The sequence below is a fragment of the Podarcis cretensis genome (assembly GCF_951804945.1).
Source record: "Podarcis cretensis genome assembly, chromosome: 2".
Lineage (NCBI taxonomy): Eukaryota > Metazoa > Chordata > Lepidosauria > Squamata > Lacertidae > Podarcis > Podarcis cretensis.
In genome coordinates this window covers 125,054,832-125,073,661 of record NC_137171.1, presented here as the reverse complement: position 1 = coordinate 125,073,661, position 18,830 = coordinate 125,054,832, and the positions used below count along the sequence as shown (strand labels likewise).

The following is an 18,830-nucleotide window of genomic DNA, read 5'->3' as shown; positions in this document are numbered from 1 at the left end:
CACTGGAATTTGCTGCCAAGGAGTGTGGTGGAGTCTCCTTCTTTGGAGGTCTTTAAGCAGAGGCTTGACAACCATATGTCAGGAGTGCTCTGATGGTGTTTCCTGCTTGGCAGGGGGTTGGACTCGATGGCCCTTGTGGTCTCTTCCAACTCTATGATTCTATGATTCATCTTGTGAAGAAGCAAAGACAACACAAACCTGGGAGCCTCTGTAGATTTTGCGTAGTTATGTTAAGGTGGGGGCAGAGAGAATTTAGCGTGCTGCAAGGGAAGTGGGGGAACCGGAATCCTCTCCTGAAGACCCCCCCTCGCTCGACTTGAAGGAGACCCTACTCCTCTCTCCTGCCCTTAGAAACCCCATTTGCCCCCTTTCACCCCTAGCCCTGCGCGCCGAATCTTTTCCTAGCGCCCCAATCTCTCCAAGACCAGCAGGGAGGCGGAGAAAGAGGTGGGACAGGACGGGTCTCCACCCAGAATTCTTTCGGTTCCCTCAACCCTTCCGTGGACTCCCTCACTCCGTCTCTACCACCAAAAGGGACCTACCCGGGGCACCCCGGACAGGCCGCAAGTCCCGAGGGATTTCTGCAAGGGCGAAACTCGAATGAAGCCCTGGATATCAGCCCGCCCTGCTTGGGGGTGGGGGCGCTGCGGTCACCCGCCTCCCCCCCTCTTGATGGCCATGCATTTCAATTCCCGCAAGGGCGCCCAAACAGGTGCGGAGCAGTTGAGCATCTCTTGATCCTTGCCCATCCTGGCTGATAAAAGCGAGCCGGGAAGGGCTGGGCGATGGGCTTTGCGGGGTGGTGAATGCTTCCCTCTGTGAGGGAGCCTTCCCAGACCCGCTGAAAGAGGCGGTCATTAAACCGCTTCTTAAAAAACCATCTTTAGACCCGGCCAATTTGGCCAACTATCGCCCAGTCTCAAATCTGCCATTCTTGGGCAAGGTGATTGAGCGGGTGGTTGCTGAACAACTCCAAGCACGCCTGGAGGAAACGGACCATTTGGATCCCTTCCAATCGGGATTCAGGCCTCACCATGGGACTGAAACTGCCTTGGTCGCGCTGGTTGATGATCTCCGGCGGGCTAGGGACAAAGGTGAGAGCTGTTTCCTGGTTCTGCTGGATCTCTCAGCGGCCTTTGACACCATCGACCATAACATCCTTCTGGACCGTCTAGAGGGGCTGGGAGTTGGGGGCACTGTCCTACAGTGGTTCCGCTCCTTCCTCCTGGGCCGTGTTCAGAAAGTGGTGGTGGGGGGTGAGTGTTCAGACCCCTGGGCTCTCACTTGTGGGGTGCCTCAGGGTTCTGTCCTCTCCCCCATGCTTTTTAATATCTATATGAAGCCGCTGGGAGAGATCATCAGGGGGTTTGGACTGGGTGTTCATCAGTATGCAGATGACACCCAGCTCTACCTCTCCTTTAAATCAGAACCAGTGAAGGCGGTGAAGGTCCTGTGTGAGTGCCTGGAGGCGGTTGGAGGTTGGATGGCGGCTAACAGATTGAGGTTGAATCCTGACAAGACAGAAGTACTGTTTTTGGGGGACAGGAGGCGGGCAGGTGTGGAGGATTCCCTGGTCCTGAATGGGGTAACTGTGCCCCTGAAGGACCAGGTGCGCAGCCTGGGAGTCATTTTGGACTCACAGCTGTCCATGGAGGCGCAGGTTAACTCTGTGTCCAGGGCAGCTGTCTACCAGCTCCACCTGGTACGCAGGCTAAGACCCTACCTCCCCGCGGACTGTCTCGCCAGAGTGGTGCATGCTCTGGTTATCTCACGCTTGGACTACTGCAACGCGCTCTACGTGGGGCTACCTTTGAAGGTGACCCGGAAACTGCAATTAATCCAGAATGCGGCAGCTAGACTGGTGACTGGGAGTGGCCGCCGGGACCACATAACACTGGTTCTGAGAGATCTGCACTGGCTCCCAGTACGTTTCCGAGCACGATTCAAAGTGTTGGTGCTGACCTTTAAAGCCCGAAACGGCCTCGGTCCTGTATACCTGAAGGAGCATCTCCACCCCCATCGTTCAGCCCGGACACTGAGATCCAGCGCCGAGGGCCTTCTGGCGGTTCCCTCATTGCGAGAAGTGAGGCTACAGGGAACCAGACAGAGGGCCTTCTCGGTAGTGGCGCCCACCCTGTGGAACGCCCTCCCATCAGATGTCAAAGAGATAAAGAATTACCTGACATTCAGAAGACATCTTAAGGCAGCCCCGTTCAGGGAAGTTTTTAATATGTAATGCTGTACTGTTTTTAACACTGATTGGGAGCCGCTCAGAGTGGCTGGGGAAACTCAGCCAGATGGGCGGGGTATAAATAATAAATCATTATTATTATTATTATTATTATTATTATTATTATTATTATTATTATTATTATTGGCCGTCCCGGACCAGTAACACGGTGCAATGCAAACCCTGCAGCTGTTGAGTCCCCACTTTGCAACCGGAATGCAAGGATCCGGGCCCCCTCGATGGGTTCTAGGAAAGGAGCGTTTTTGGAGAGAGCGTCTCTCATCATCCCCCCCCCCCCGCACCCGCCAATTACCTCTTGCTTAACACGCCGCATCTTGACCTCTTTGTTCTCTCCTGGCCATCCGCCTCCCCTGCTCCGATTTCCTTTAATATAATGGGGAGGGGGGAGTTGTCTACCGACGCCCCTCCTCCCCTTTCCAAAATCTCCCGCTTCTCCAGCGGCTGCTTTTGCCCCCTTGCCTGGAAACATCCGACACGTTTTCGAACGAGGGGTGGGTGGGGGTGGGGGGGGAATCGCAATTTCAGTCGCAGAGCCGCCCCCCCCCCCGTGTATGGAGGGGAACCGGAGGTGACGTCACGAGAAGTGTGACAATTTTGCCATTTCCTTAGCTGACCACACGCACGCACGCACACACACACACACACATACACGCGCGCGGATCCACAAGAAGGCGGTTTCCTCCTTACTGGGACCAGAGGCGAGACACGCACCCCGATCCTGTACATGCCCCAAGCCAGGCTTGCACCTTATGCACCTTCACCTGGAAACAAATTTCGTGGCTTCCGTCTGAGAAAATGCACATCAAACTACAAAGCTAGGACACACGACCAGTGCCAGCTGCTGCGATTAGTTCTGCGTAAATACAGGTTTTTTTGTGTGTGTTTTTTTTGTTAAAGCATCAAACTACCTGGCCCCCCCCCCCAGCTCTGGCAGCGGCGAAGACGAAATGAATAGAGGCCCGGGAAAAGAGAACCAATCAGAAGAGCCGGAACGAAGAGGCGGACCAATCAGGTGAGCCGGAAGCTGGGCAACCCATTGAAAAAGTTGCGGCTTGGTCATTCAGCTTTTTCTATTGATCTGCCGCTTCCGGATTCCGCCGCCTGCGGCTCCCACTTCAGTCCGGCTGATGGTTCCGGATTGAAAGTTTGCTGGGGGAGTTGGGAGAAATTACCTGGAGAGGAGGAGAAAGAGGTGCAAGATATTTATGGGGGGTTTGCTTTTACTCTCCCTGAATCTACAAACGGGGCAGCTGGGAGGGGAAGAGAGGAGGGAGGGAAATGAGGTTTCTTGCGGGAGGGGGATGAGGGAAGAGCAAGGAAGAGCCCCCCCCCTTCCTTCTGGGAAGCAGTATTGGGGGTTGGGATCAAGGCAATCCAGATGAAAAGTGGTGGTGGTGGGTTTCCTGCCCAGCAAAGTTTGCATTCCAAGATTCTCTTTGAAGCGCGGAGATCTGGGCAGCCCAGCTTTTCATGCACTGCCTTGCTGCGCATGGGGGAGTGGGGCCAAAATTTAATTCCCCCCCCCCCCCGTTCCAAGGTAGATGTCTGGTGGGTGCCATAGCAGTTTATGGTTTTTTGAAAGGGTACCTTGCCACAGTACTTTTACCAGCTAAGGCTTAACTGCCTTTGCCAGTTTTTCTGACTTTCTGTTTCAATCTGCAAGTGTTCCAGAGATTTCTAATTTTGATTAATGAGTTGTTGAGCAGCCAATAAAGAAAATGTGATTAGTTCTTCATATCTCAGATTAGCATTGTCTTCTTTAAAAATGGCTAACAAATCCAAACTTCAGGTAGATAGGATGTATATATATATATATATACACACACACACACATATGTGTGTGTGTGTGTGTGTGTGTGTAAAGGGACCCCTGACAATTAAGTCCAGTTGTGAACAACTCTGGGGTTGCGCTCATCTCGCTTTACAGGCCAAGGGAGCTGGTGTTTGTCCGCTTCCGCAGACAGTTTTTCTGGGTCATGTGGCCAGCGTGACTAAGCTGCTTCTGGCGAAACCAGAGCAGTAAATACTGTTTGCCTTCCCACCGGAGCAGTACCTATTTATCTACTTGCACTGTGTGCTTTTGAACTGCTAGGTTGGCAGGAGCTGGGACGAACAACGGGAGCTCACCTCATCGCAGGGATTCGAACCGCTAACCTTTCGTTTGGAAAGCCCAAGCGGCACAGTGGTTTAACCCACAGCACCACCCGCATCCCTAGATACATAGATAGATAATCTGTGTTTGGATTCTGCATTAGTATTTGTGATTAGAATTTGAACTGGAGTTTATGGGCCTAGAGGCATATGCAGTAACTTTTGGGTTCGTTAGAAAATGTGTAGATAATTCCAGATGTTGCCTAGCTTTACTTAAAATAAAGGTATACTGGTCAAAGGTATACTATCTGTGTAAATGTCTCCCACCCTAAATAAATCTGTTTTTCTCCATTGTTCCCATTAGAGAGCTGCTCCCTGCTTTTAAGTGCATTGTGGCAACAGCGAAGTCCTGGAAGTGGCCCAGTTTCAACTCCTTGTCCTCTGTCTCTTCCAAAGGCAACCCAATGGCCTCAGAGGCACCATTGTTTGCACTGTCTCTTCCTAAAGGCGGAGTGGAAAGAGGAGCCAGGCAGCTTTCTCAGGTAGGGAAAGAGCAACGGGAGCAGGGAGGAGGCACAGATGGGACCACCCAGCCTCCCTCTGTGTTGAGTGGGGATGATGGGGACCAAAGAGAAGCTTTGTTTTCTTCTTCCTCTTCTTCTTCCAGGCCCTCTTGACCTTTGAGGAGGTGGCTGTGTTTTTCACGGAGGAGGAGTGGGCTCTGCTGGATCCCGGCCAAAGAGCTCTGCACAAGGAAGTCATGGAGGAGAATTATGAGATGGTGGCCTCTCTAGGTGAGGGCACATTTTTATGCCTCTTGGCTGCTAGTTTTGGAGGTGTGAATCTCCTGTTTGAGCCATTTATTCATGCTGTGTAGGAGCAACATACCTTGTACGAATAGCCTGCTGGATCAGCCCAGTGGCCCATTTCATCCAGTATCCTGTCGCTTGTGGGAAGCCAGCAGGAGCTGAGCATAGAAGCGTCTCTCCCCGCCTGTGGTTTCCAGAAACCGCTATTCTGCCTCCGACTGTGGAAGCAGAGCAGAGCCACCTTGGCTAGTGGCCGTTGGTGGACCTTTCCTCCTCAATGAATTTAGAGCATAGCAATTTCCCATTTGACTTCTTTGTAAACTCTCAGGCGGATGCCACGTGGACCTGGAGTTTTATCTGTTTTAATTTTGTCTATTTGACTGAGAACTTCATATCTCACCACCACTACCCATCTTAACATATCCAGCTCGGCCTCAAGGGAGAAAAATACTACTACTACTACTACTACTACTACTATTATTATTATTATTATTATTATTATTATTATTATTATTATTATTATTCCCCTCTCGCCTTACTGGTTTTCCCAGCCACTCTGGGCAGCTTCCAACACATATTAAAACATAATACAGTGGTGCCTTGATTCTCAAACGTAATCCATTCCAGGAGTCCCTTCGACTCCCCAAACCATTCAAAAACCAAGGCACAGCTTCCAATTGGCTGCAGGAGCGTCCTGCACTCAAGCGGAAGCTGCGTCGGGACGCTTGGCTTCCGAAAAACATTCACAAACTGGAACACTTACCATTTACCTGTGTAAAACATAAAACATGAAAAGGCTTCCCTATACAGGGCTACCTTCAGGTGTCTTCTAAAGGTTTTAAGGGGAAATGCATTTTAAATTGCATTTTAACCTGTATTTTAAATTGGTCCCCCCCCCATTATGTTTTTACTGTCATTTTACTGGTGTTAGCCATTTATAATAAATAAAATCATCAATTAATTAATTAATACATATTTTGTTTTTTGTTTGTTTGCAAGAGCGGGGTGCCCTGGCCTCCTTGCCCTCCTGCAGAGCTCACATGTCTGCCTAACTCGGAGCTAAGAAGTTCATCAGCCGAGGCTCCCTCTGGCTGACGGAGTGCCCTTCTTGGCTGGCTAGTTCCGCATTTAAAGTCCTAGCTACTTCCTTCTAGCTATTGCCTTCTAGCTTACTTTCCATAAGACTCCTGAAAAAAGAGCTAACTAGTTACTTTTCTATTTACTGGCATCGGGAACACTTTTCAAAGTACCACTTTCCTTACTTTAGTGTGGGTCTGTGGCAAATTGTTGTCAGGAGCCGGAATCAGGAGGAGATCAGCAATAAAACACCCAGTGTCAGTGAAGTTAACCCTTTATTCAAAGAACCCCAAACAGTGCAGGCCTAGTGGTCACGCTTCCCAGTAGGTCTTGCCCCAATGAGGCAGGTGGAGGGATAATGTTCCCTGTCTTCCCACTGCTCTCTTAAGGCCCTCCCCCTGGTTCTTTCCCCAGCAGCCTAAGGCTCCTTCGGCTTATCTCTCTTTGCTTCACCCTCTTCATTCCTCTGTGTGTTCTGGGAGATCAGTGGGGAGAGGAGCTGGTCAAAGCAGGAGGGAGAGCTTCCCTAGCTTCTTATTTAGCTTGTCTCTACTCTTCTTGATATCCGCCTCTGCTTCCGCCTCCAAGGCTGGACTGCTCTCTGCCACAGCCTCCTCCTGCTCACCAAACCCTCCTCAGATTCTGACACCTCCTCTTCCTCCCAGTCTGCTCCCTCTTTTCCTTCTGACAGCCCCTCGTCATCCCACCACCAATCCCCTGGCTCTGAGCCTTCTTCCCCAGGGGGTTTCCTTGAGGGTTTCCCCCACTCCATGCCTCTCACTATTTCTCTGCATCCAGACAGTCCATGATGATTGTCAAGGCTCTCTCTCTTCAGGTGATTGATAGGGGTCCTTCTTTTACTCTTTAGATAAAGATTTTTGCAGATTTGCTGTCTGAAGCAACATTTGTATATTCACACAAACACACCTTGTGACAGTGGGGACCATGTGGCCCCCTCCTACTCATTCCGTGCATCTTTATAGGATCTGAATACATACAGTGGAACCTCGAGTTACGTTGCCTTTGGGCTACGTAAACTCAGGTTGCTCACTGCGGGAAACCCGGAAGTACTGAAACGGGTTATTTCCGGGTTTCGTTGCTCGCGCATGCGCAGAAGCATTAAACTGCACCGCGTGTGTGCGCAGATGCGGCACTTTGAGTTGTGAAAGTTTTATGTTATGGACGGGCCTCCGGAACGGATCCTGTCCGTAACACGAGGTACCACTGTAATCCAAATCTACGACCTCAAAGGCGAGAGAATAGATTAATTTGAAATGGCCGGTTGAGCCCCAAAGTAGATAATATTATCTCTTTCGTTGACAGGATCAGACCTCAATTCCTGTTGGGAAGAAAGACAAAGTCCATTTCTCCAGGATCCCAAAGAAAGGGAGACGTCAGCAGGTAGGTGCTTAAATGTGTCGTGGGGCCCTTTTTGCTGCAGGAAGTGAGGGAGGAGAAGCCGGGTGCCAGCATGGTGTAGTGGTTAAGAGCGGTGGACTCGTAATCTGGTGAACCGGGTTCGCTTCCCCGCTCCTCCACATGCAGCTGGATGAAGAATGGATGAAGCTGTAATGACAGAGGAGTCTCTCTCCAGCACCAAGAGAACATCAAACCATGTTCAGCCCTTCTTACTCTGCTTTCTAATCTTCTCTGAACAAGAACCACTGTCTCTCTCGTCTGGCCTTGTAGTGACTGTTCTAGATTGTTAGGTCCCCTCATTCTGCTTCAGCATTTTGAGGATGACCAAAGTTAGCATAAATACATATATTAGGAAAGGTGGATTATAGTGTTTAGAAAATATGTAAAGAATGACGAAGATGGCTTTATTAAAAGTTTGCAAGCATATTGATTAATAATAGCCTAAAATGGTAGTGCTTGCACCAGTGTGGTGTAGTGGTTAAGAGCGGTAGACTCGTAATCTGGTGAACCGGGTTCACGTCTCCGCTCCTCCACATGCAGCTGCTGGGTGACCTTGGGCTAGTCACACTTCTCTGAAGTCTCTCAGCCCCACTCACCTCACAGAGTGTTTGTTGTGGGGAAGGAAGGGAAAGGAGAAATTTAGCCACTTTGAGACTGCTTAGAGTAATGATAAAGCAGGATATCAAATCCAAACTCTTCTTCTTTATGTCCGGCTTCTGGGCTTCTTATTAGCATTCCTTTGGCCCCTGTGGGGCTCTTGGACTAAACAGGCCAGCGAGACAAATGTGGTTTTCAATGCCTTTCCATTGGGCCCTTGGGACTCTCTCCTCCCCAGGCCCTGACCCTTGTTGACCAGTGTAGCTTCACATCCTCCTCGAGTCCTTTTTCCTGGCTGGGTTGTTTCCTTGAAATGGGGCTTCCTCCTTGCCTGGAAGGGAGGAGAGAGAAGGGTGTGTAGAAAACCTGCTCCTGTCCAGAGCTGACATTTGCATCCATTGATACACCCACTTTTGCCTCTGGCCTCACAGAGTGCGAGCATGTGGCTCTCAACCTGCAAAAAGTTGCTCACGCCTGAGAGAGACCATTGGTTTGATCCAGCAGCCCTTTTCTAAAGAGCAGAGTTGGCCTGTAGGCTGAGGTTTCCTTTCCACGTTGCTAGTATATGCCCCAAATTAAAATAGCCTCCGCGGTGCCTCTGAGCTGAGGTCAGTGTACAGTGAGATCCTCTTCACAAGCGCCGGAGCTATCCCTCAGGAGCAAAGTGAGGACCTTGCCTTTCCCGTATTTTGGGAAGGGATCCATGGATGTGGTAGTGCTAGGAGTGTTTGGGTATCTTGTATTCCGAATTAACTCCTTGAAACCATTTCCCAAACCAGACTTCATCACTCGGGAGGAAGGAGAAGATCCAGTTGGATGGGGCTCTGGGAAAGTGGAGAGATCAGCAGACACAGCTCTGCTTAGTGACAGCATGTGGAACAGGGAGGGACTTGTCTTGAAACTGTGGCATATTCAGACTCTAACTTCGGATTCAGTTGAGTAGGAAGAGAAGGAGGGGGACATACTTGAAAACTGTAAGAAGAGTTTGGATTTGATATCCCGCCTTTCACTCCCTTTAAGGAATCTCAAAGCGGCTAACATTCTCCTTTCCCTTCCTCCCCCACAACAAACACTCTGTGAGGTGAGTGGGGCTGAGAGACTTCAGAGAAATGTGACTGGCCCAAGGTCACCCAGCAGCTGCATGTAGAGGAGCGGAGACGCGAACCCGGTTCACCAGATTACGAGTCTATCGCTCTTAACCACTACACCACACTGGCTCTGAGAAAAATCAGAGAAGCAGAGAACTGGGCATGATCTGTGTTTCTGCCTTGCAATTTGAACAATATTTTCTTTTTCTCCTTCCCTCAAATCAGGTAATTGGCTGAAGAGTGAGAATTGTGGTGAGCCATCCGTAGTGTCATTAGAAAATGTGGAGAGTGAAACAGCGGGCGAGATATTTGTAAATCAACAATCACCCCCAAAGCATGTAGAAAACACGTTGAAAAATGGGGAAAGCACACCTTCCACTACTCAGGACATTGGTGTTCATGTACCCTTGAATTTACAGGAGGAATGCACAGGAAGCAGCAATGTGGAGTGTGAACAGAGGTTCAGTCATAGTGGAAGGTTTAGTTTACATCAGAGAACCCAAACAAGGGATAAAGCGTTTCAGTGCATTGAGTGTGGAAAGAGCTTAAGTAGTGCTGGTAACCTTGTCAAGCATAAAAAAATCCATGCGGGGGAGAGACCCTTTAAATGCATGGAGTGTGGAAAGAGCTTCAGTCAGAGCGGAAACCTTATGGCACATCAAAGAATCCACACTGGGGAGAAACCATATAAATGTATATTGTGTGGAAGGAGTTTCAGTCTCAATCACCATCTTACTTTACATCTAAGAACCCACACTGGGGAGAGACCTTACAAATGTATGGAGTGTGGAAAGAGCTATTGCCAGAGTGGACACCTTGCTGCACATAAAATAATGCACACATGGGCAAAACAGTTTAAATGCATGGAGTGCGACAAGAGTTTTCTCAGAAAATTTGACCTTACTGTGCATCACAGAACCCACACTGGGGAGAGACCTTACAAATGTATGGAGTGTGGAAAGAGCTTTTGCCAGAGTGGACACCTTGCTGCACATGAAAGAATGCACACGTGGGCAGAACAGTTTAAATGCATGGAGTGCGGCAAGGGTTTTGTCAGAAAATTTGACCTTACTGTGCACCAGAGAACCCACACAGGAGTGAAACCTTACAAATGTATGGAGTGTGGAAAGAGTTTTTCCCAGAGAGGACACCTTGCTTCACATCGAAGAATCCATACAGGGGAGAAACCCTTTAAATGTTTGGAGTGTGGAAAGAGCTTTCACCGGAACTGTGACCTTACTGCACATCGGAGAACCCACACAGGAGTGAAACCTTACACATGTATGGAGTGTGGAAAGAGCTTTAGCCAGAGTGGAAACCTTAATGCACATCAAAGAACCCACACAGAAAAACCCACCCTTTAAATGTTTGGAGTGTGGAAACAGCTTTAGTCACAATTACCACCTTACTTTACATAAAAGAACCGACACCAAGGAGAAACTGTATCAATGTACAGCGTGTGGAGAAAGCTTTGGAGGGAGTAATGGCCTGACTGTGCATCTGGGAACCTACGCCGTGGGTAAACCCTCTATAAGTGAATGTGAAAAAAGCTGCAGTAGGAGCAGCAAATGTATTTCATGTAAGGGAATTATTTGCTGTTTCGTTTTCCCCTTAAACTGAGGGTTAATTATCCTGGAGCTCCTTGGCCTGTGGTGGGAGCTCCAAGTTTGAATCCAAAGGAAGTTGGGTAGGGGAGGCAGGCAGTTTGATGCTCACCACCCAGCCAAGGCACGTGGCCCCAATCCACAGGTTGTTCGCCTCCTTCATCAAATTCCTTCGGTCTAGTGACCTGACCTGGTTTGAGTGATTTGCCTAAAATCTTTTGTGTGTTGATGCCCGAAAAATTTGGGGCTCATTTTAGACCAAGTCCCTTAACCTGAGTTCCTTCGCTGGGTTCCCCCGTCAGAGTGAAAAGTAAAATGGAAGGCAACCAAAATCTGAAGCAAATTGGACCATTAAGCCTTTGATCGTTTATTTGTCGTGACAAATATTCAGCCTCTATAAGAGCAAAGGAAGGAGAGCCTCGTGACAAAGGATGTCTTGCCTTTTAAAGGTTTACAGTTCCTGCGAAACAGCAAGAAATCCCACCGCACAAACGTCAGTGATAGGTAGGTAAACGTCAAAGACGCATCACGGAATTAGGAGGGGGTTGCAATATGTCAATCAGAACATTTGGGAATGGCGGGTCTTGCACCTTTCCAGGCAGAATTTACATGAAGCCTTGTTACTGCAAGCTGCATTGGGATGGCGACAAGAGCAACCCATGTTCTATTCATCGGACAGACGCACGCAGACATTTGCCATTATATCTCATCCATCGCCTCCATCCAGAGGGAGAAACCTTGTCCTGGGATTCTTCCCCCTGCATGACTCTGCGCTTCGGAGATTGTGATGGGAGAGAGACCTCCCACAACGCAGGAGTGTCCGTGTGATTCTAGAAGTCTGTTACAAAGAATAAACCTTTTACACCGTGTTTCCTTCATCTGTATACAATTTCCCTAGTAAAGCGAGCTTAATCATTTGTTTCCGCTTTATATTGGAAGTACTATCTCTAACAAAATGCATTTCAATAGGGATAAGTGTAAGGTTTTGCACAAATATAGGATGGGGGGGACATCTGGCAGTACATGTGTAAAGGATCTCGGCGTCTTGATGGACCACAATTTTAACATGTATCAACATTGTGATGCAGCAGCAGAAAAAGAATGCTATTCTAGGCTGGATCAACAGAAGTCAAGTGTCCAGATCAGGGGAGCCAACTTGGTTCCAGTGCACACAACATGACGTCATGATGTCTCTCTCTCTCTCTCTCTCACACACACACACACACACACACACACACACCACACACGGCCTTGGAACCGGACTTCCAGTAGCACCAGGTTCCAAGGTCTTGCAAGGCCTCAGACAGCATCTCCAAGGTTTGACGATACTAAGGCAGTCCAAGGGTGTGTTGACCTTGAAACACAATGAGCTCATTCCAGCAGCATCTCTGTCCCCAGGGAAACCTTGGAACCTTTCCAGGCACACTAGGAAAAAACTAGAATATTTTCGTTAGCTTCTACGGCTTCTGCACCTCAGAAACACCATTATACCTTACAGATATATCATCCAAACCATCATTTAGTGTGGGAACCTTGGATTTATACAGTGAATATATGAGACTGAAACTGCCCTGCTCCAGCTGATCTCTCCATGATCTCCCGTGGGTTAGAGACGGAGGGGACGCGTCTCTATCCAGGACTCTTAACCCTTCCATGGACTCCCTCGCTCTGTCTCTACCATTTATCAGCCAACCCTACTTGGGGGCGGGGGCGCTGTGGTCACCCCCCCTTGACAGGCATTGCATTTCAGTTCCCGCAAAGGTGCCCAAAGGGGTGCGGAGCAGTTGAGCGTCTCTTGGTTGTCCCAGACCAGTAACAATTTGTGTGTGTTCAAAGGAGACGGTGCAATGCAAACCCTGCAGGTGCTGGGTACCCACTTTGCAGCCGGATTGCATGGATCAGGGCCCCCATTGATGGGTCCTAGGAAAGGAGCGTTTGGGGGAGAGTGTCTCTAATCATCCCCCCCGCACCTGCCAGTTACCTCTTCCCTAACACACCACATCTTTACCTCTTTGTTCTCTCCTGGCCCTGCGCCTCCCCTGCTCCCTGCTCCGATTTCATTTCATGTAATAAACATCCGACACGTTTTCGAAAGGGGTGGGGGTGGGACTCTCACAATTTCAGTCGCAGAGCATCCCCTGCCTGTGTAAGGAGGGGAACCGGAGGTGACGTCTCGAGAAAAGTGACAATTTTGCCATTTCCTTAGCTGAGCACACACAAACACGCGCCAAGGGTCGGATCCACAAGAAGGCGGTTTTCTCCTTACTGGGACCAGAGGCGGGACACACACCCTGATCCTGTACATGCCCCAAGTCAGGCTTTCGCCTTATGCACTTTAACCTGGAAACAAATTTCATGGCTTCTGTCTCAGAAAATGCACATCAAACTACAAAGCTAGGACACACGACCAATGCAAGCTGCTGTGATTAAAAAGGTAAAGGGACCCCTGACCATTAGGTCCAGTCGTGGGCGACTCGGGTTGAGGCGCTCATCTCGCTTTATTGGCCAAGGGAGCCGGCGTATAGCTTCCGGGTCATGTGGCCTGCATGACTAAGCTGCTTCTGGCGAACCAGAGCAGCGCATGAAAACACCGTTTACCTTCCCGCCGGAGTGGTACCTATTTATCTACTTGCACTTTGTGCTTTCGAACTGCTAGGTTGGCAGGAGCAGGAACTGAGCAACGGGAGCTCACCCTGTCACGGGGATTCGAACCGCCGACCTTCTGATCGACAAGTCCTAGGCTCTGTGGTTTAACCCACAGCACCACCCGCGTCCCACATTACTTGTGAATAGGCTATTCTTAATCCAGGTATAGAGCTACAAGCACTCTGCTTTATTTTGAAATCTGTTCAACCTGGAGTGGTGGTGTTTTTTTTTGGGAGGGGCTTTTTTTGGCCTCCTACCTTTTATTCTAAATAAAGCTTCACAATCCTGAACAGCTCTTCAGTTTGTCCTGTCAATGAAACTCTTTTGAGTACCGACATTTAGTCTGCTCACAAGCACATCAAATATCAACGTAAAGGTTGTCTAGATCAAAACAGCTGGATGTATAGCCTTCATCTTAGAACTATTGCTCTTAGTGTGTTTGTATAATTTGTATTGTTAAAATGGAAAGGGGTTAAACCTGTTGGGATTTCAGCCCCCACCAGTTGCCATGCTGGCAGGAAACAGCAGGTGCTGTTTACATTATGTGAGTTTGCACAGCTTGAGAAAGGAAGTGAGATTCTCTTTCCCAGCCTGACTCTCACTGTGTGCTGGGAGGAGGAGTCTCTTTCAGTCTCTTCCACTCTCAGGAGAGAGCTGGATGTGCAGCAAAACCCAGGGCTTAACTGCCCAAACATGCATCCCTTTGTGTTGATGTTGTTTTGCAGTAAATAAATGTAGTTATGAAACTACAAGACTGCCTTTTCCCTTCTGTTGCTGTACAAGGGAAATTAGTATGCTTCCTCAAGAGAAAGAGGCTGCTTATTTGTCCAATCGTCCTGGTCTGAGAGGAGGAGGAAGATTCCTGAACGGCAGCCAGGGATGATCACGAAGCTTCGCTGGTATGTTCGGGAGGCTGGCTGGAGGCTGGCACAGCTCCCGGGCTGGCAACGTTTCAACAAAACCATCACAAGTAGTGTTGTAACTTTGGGAGGTCGGATAGTTATAATGGAATGGTCTTGGTGGTGGGGTACACATTTTTATTCCTATTAACGTATGATCATTTGTTAATTTAAGAAAGAACTATTGCGTTTTGGGGACGCAGGTGGCGCTGTGGTAACACCTCAGTGCCTAGGACTTGCCGATCGTATGGTCGGCGGTTCAAATCCCCGCGGCAGGGTGAGCTCCTGTCTTTCGGTCCCAGCTCCTGCCCACCTAGCAGTTCGAAAGCACCCCCCAGCGCAAGTAGATAAATAGGTACCGCTTTATAGCGGGAAGGTAAACGGCGTTTCCGTGTGCTGCGCTGATGCTGGCTCGCCAGAGAAGCTTCGTCACACTGGCCACGTGACCCGGAAGTGTCTCCGGACAGCGCTGGCCCCCCGGCCTCTTAAGTGAGATGAGCGCACAACCCTAGAGTCGGACACGACTGGCCCGTACGGGCAGGGGTACCTTTACCTTTTTATTGCTTTTTGACCTATATTGCCTTTTCACCTATACAGGTTTCCTTGGAAATCAGATTTCCTTTGATCTAAAAGAAATTTCCCTCTGGGAAATTGTAAAGATAAGCAATTGTTTTGGATGCATATTATAAAGGTTTCCTCTTCAGAGGAGAGATGGGTCATAGGTATTGCCATACAGGGTCTTCTCTTGCTGGGAGATTCAGGTTTGCACTGAGCTTACAGATGAGCTGAGATTTAAGAAGGGCAGTGTCAGGGACTCAGCGGGAGCGCAGGGAGGAGAGGAGATGGAGAGCGAGGGGGAGCAATCCGAGGGCAGCGTAGGAGAATATGACAGCAGCCCGATAGATTCCATGAGCCTCTCCAGCGAATCAGAAGATTCACAGAAGGGGGCGCCGATGGGCAGGGCAAGGGGCGACCCAAGGGGGACACCCCGGAAGCAAGGGGCCAGCGGGGACTCCCAGAGCAGCAGTTGGAAATCAGGACCAGCTTCCCCACCAGAGCGTAGTGGGGGGGAGGAGTCCCAGGTGTCAGAGCCCACATATGCACCACCAGCGAGAGAAGATGAGTCAGGGCTGACCACGCCTCCATCGGAGAGCGAGTTAACGGTCAAGAGGAAAGTTGCAGGCTGGGCGCGCGCGCCAAGTTCAAAGGTACAGGCGAGCGGCACAGAAGGTAGCCCGGATAGGGAACCAGGTCCTAAAGCCCGCCGGAAGGAGGGGCAAGAATCGTCAGGGTCAGCGTCAGAGGAGTCCAGAAAGGATGAAACCCTAGCAGGCAGGAGGGCCCAGAGGAGAAAGGAACTTAGGAAGAGGTGGAGCAAGGCGAGGGTCTTAAACTGGTGTGGAAGGGGAGGAGACTCAGACGGGACTTCGCCGGTCTAAGGTCGGGACGTAGAGCTGCACGCTGCGGCTTTAAAATGGAAACTGAATCTCAATAAAGACTTTTGTACATAACAATTCCTTCCAGTAGCACCTTAAAGACCAACTAAGTCAGTTCTTGGTATGAGCTTTCGTGTGCATGCACACTTCTTCAGATACCTGAATCTTCAGGTATCTGAAGAAGTGTGCATGCACACGAAAGCTCATACCAAGAACTGACTTAGTTGGTCTTTAAGGTGCTACTGGAAGGAATTTTTTTGTTTTGACTATGGCAGACCAACACGGCTACCTATCTGTATTTTGTACATAACGACAGCCTAGCGTTGGTCCTCTGTGAGCTGGGACCTGGAGGCAGCTCTGACAGGCATGAATAAGAGACGGATTTGTAGCTGGTTGGCTCACTGAAGCCTAAGAGCGTCAGGGAAAATAACTTTCCTCTTGGGCAGTGGATTGGACTCTCTCAGGTGGTGGACTCTCCTTGATGGGAGATTTTCAAGAAGAGATTGGGTGGTCACCTGTCTGGGATTCTTCGGCTGCCGTCCAAACAGAGGAAGGCGCTGCTCTGAACACCCCAACAAGGGTCAGCAAAATTTTTCAGCAGGGGGCCGGTCCACTGTCCCTCAGACCTTGTGGGGGGCCAGACTATATTTTGGGAAAAATATATATGAGTGAATTCCTATGCCCCACAAATAACCCAGAGATGCATTTTAAATAAAAGCACACATTCTACTCATGTAAAAACATGCTGATTCCTGGACCATCAGCGGGCTGGATTTAGAAGGTGATTGGGCTGGATCTGGCCCCCGGGCCGTAGTTGCCAACTAGGGTCTTTAGAGCAGCGCCTTCCTGTGTTCAGATGGGAACCGGAGGTGACGCCATAATAAAAAAAGTATTTTGGGCCGTTTTAAAAAGCATCAAAAGACCAGCGCCTCTCCAGGGAGGCAGCAGGGGATATGAAATGAGTGGGAGCCCCAGAAAACAGCCAAGCAGAACAGCTGGAAGAAGGAGGCGTTGGCAAAACCAGCTTAAGGATCGGAATTGCAATTGATGTGGGGAGAACTTCTCCACTCTTCACCTAGTCAAGAATGAGGCAGGTGTTGTAACATCAGTGATTTCATAGAATCACGGTCCCTGCCACCCACGTGCGTTTGCGCAGTAATAACGGGAACTTCCATGCAAATCCTCGAGACTCCTCTGGAAAAATAGAACCATTTGCACAGCTCTACAGTGGGGAACAGACTGTTTAGTTTAGATTAGGAAACCTTTCTGGGCACTATGCTGCCTCATCCCTTTTCACAAACGACTAGTCCAGACTTCCTGTAAGCATAGAACACTGCTTACTTGCAGGGAACCTGTGTCCTTCTTGTTGCTGTTTAGTCATTTAGTTGTGTCCGACTCTTCGTGACCCCATGGACCAGAGAACGCCAGGCACTCCTGTCTTCCACTGCCTCCCGCAGTTTGGTCAGACTCATGTTTGTAGCTTCGAAGACACTATCCAACCATCTCGTCCTCTGTCGTCCCCTTCTCCTTCTGCCCTCCATCTTTCCCAACATCAGGGTCTTTTCCAGGGAGTCTTCTCTTCTCATGAGGTGGCCAGAGTATTGGAGCCTCAGCTTCACGATCTGTCCTTCCAGTGAGCACTCAGGGCTGATTTCCTTAAGAATGGAGAGGTTTGATCTTCTTGCAGTCCATGGGACTCTCAAGAGTCTCCTCCAGCACCATAATTCAAAGGAATCAATTCTTCGGCGATCTGCCTTCTTTATGGTCCAGCTCTCGCTTCCATACATCACTACTGGGAAAACCATAGCTTTTACTATACGGACCTTTGTTGGCAAGGTGATGTCTCTACTTTACTTTTTAAGATGCCTTCTATGCAGCATCAAATGTATAGACACAGGTATACTTCCATCTTAGAGGGAAAAGTTATCCTAAAGAGACTCTCTGTGTGTCTCCGAGCCTTGCAACCCGAGGAAGAGGAGAGGAGGGAGGAGAAAGGGATCACAGCCAATCAGAGCCAACCTACGATTTCAGGAAGCCCCGTGGTTCTTGACCCCTTAATTGCTGGTAATACAGGAACAGCTTCATTTTCCAGCATCATTCCACAAACAATACGGAATACGTTAAAATAGCAATAATAAGTAGCAGTAGTAGCTGTTGTTGCTGCTGCTCTTGTTGTTTACAACTCTTTAATAGCAGAAACAAGGTCTGGTCCTGGGAACCGGGACTAAGCGGCACGGCAACTCTTCTGGGTAGGTCTTGCCCCTATGAGGCTGTTGCAGAGGCTGCAGGTCTACTGAGAACTAAGCCTTGTAGAGTTTGTGGGGGGCGCAGACTGATCAGGGTCCGCGGTTAGAGACCCGTAGGAAGGAACAAAACGGGGGAGGTGAAGTAGGGAAGAGGAGATGCTTTTGCAGTAAGTTGTGATAAATTCCTCACCGCCAGCTCCAAACATAGGAAGCTGCCTTATTGTGAGCCAGACCTCCTGGATCACTACTGTTGACACCGACTGGCTGCAATGTCTCTCCGGGGATGCAGAGGGATGGAGTCTGTTTCAGGAGTCTGCAGATTGGACCTGGGACCTTCTGTGTGCAAGAAGATGCTCTGCCCCTGAGCCGCAACCCCTTCCTTTATTTTAAATAATATTTTTATTGATTTTCACAGTAACCAACACCAAAAAGAGTAAATATCAAAGTAGAAAATTTAACAACAACAAAAAAACCCTCTTTACATATTCAGTATCAAATCCAAGTGTGGGGTTACTTGAACTGTCCTTCACAGGATCTGTCCTTCCAGTGAGCACTCAGTGAGCTACCAATGTATCGTTGGTATTTAAAGTAAAGGTAAAAAAAAGCAGAGACATCACCTTGCCAACAAAGGTCCGTATAGTTAAAGTCATGGTTTTCCCAGTAGTGA

The 18,830-nt window shown here is 49.2% G+C and overlaps 2 protein-coding genes across 7 annotated transcripts in view; one reads left to right on the top strand and one right to left on the bottom strand.

Annotated features, from left to right (window-relative positions):
- Nucleotides 1-13,561, bottom strand: part of LOC307208678 (uncharacterized protein) — a 36,476-nt gene extending 22,915 nt beyond the window's left edge. For 4 of the 5 annotated variants that reach the window (XM_079963533.1, XM_079963532.1, XM_079963535.1 and 1 more), the window contains exon 1: nucleotides 2,571-2,814. In XM_079963533.1, coding sequence (XP_079819659.1) covers nucleotides 2,571-2,592 — 22 coding nt within the window. In that variant the 5' untranslated portion in view covers nucleotides 2,593-2,814. Of the gene's footprint in view, nucleotides 1-2,570; nucleotides 2,815-12,944 lie in introns of those variants that run through there. The other variant, XM_079963536.1, reaches the window with a different exon arrangement.
- On the top strand, nucleotides 2,909-12,921 carry LOC307208628 (uncharacterized protein). Of its 2 annotated transcripts, none has more exons than XM_079963434.1 (5): nucleotides 2,909-3,263; nucleotides 4,707-4,884; nucleotides 5,010-5,136; nucleotides 7,552-7,629; nucleotides 9,558-12,921. In XM_079963434.1, exons 1-5 carry the CDS (start codon nucleotides 3,199-3,201, stop codon nucleotides 10,694-10,696), a joined length of 1,587 nt encoding a protein of 528 aa, XP_079819560.1. In that variant the 5' UTR covers nucleotides 2,909-3,198; the 3' UTR covers nucleotides 10,697-12,921. The 2 variants fall into 2 exon arrangements, with proteins under 2 accessions (XP_079819560.1, XP_079819561.1); XM_079963435.1 differs by lacking the exon at nucleotides 2,909-3,263 and adding an exon at nucleotides 3,275-3,443.
- Nucleotides 13,562-18,830: the final 5,269 nt, after the last annotated feature.

Bases quoted from the DNA above. Each gene is read 5' to 3' on its own strand.
- LOC307208628 (XM_079963434.1), top strand. From the start codon at position 3,199: ATGAATAGAGGCCCGGGAAAAGAGAACCAATCAGAAGAGCCGGAACGA. The intron at 3,264-4,706 runs GTGAGCCGGAAG...TGTTCCCATTAG, and splicing joins CGAAGAGGCGGACCAATCAG to AGAGCTGCTCCCTGCTTTTA. The intron at 4,885-5,009 runs GTAGGGAAAGAG...TTCTTCTTCCAG, and splicing joins GAGCCAGGCAGCTTTCTCAG to GCCCTCTTGACCTTTGAGGA.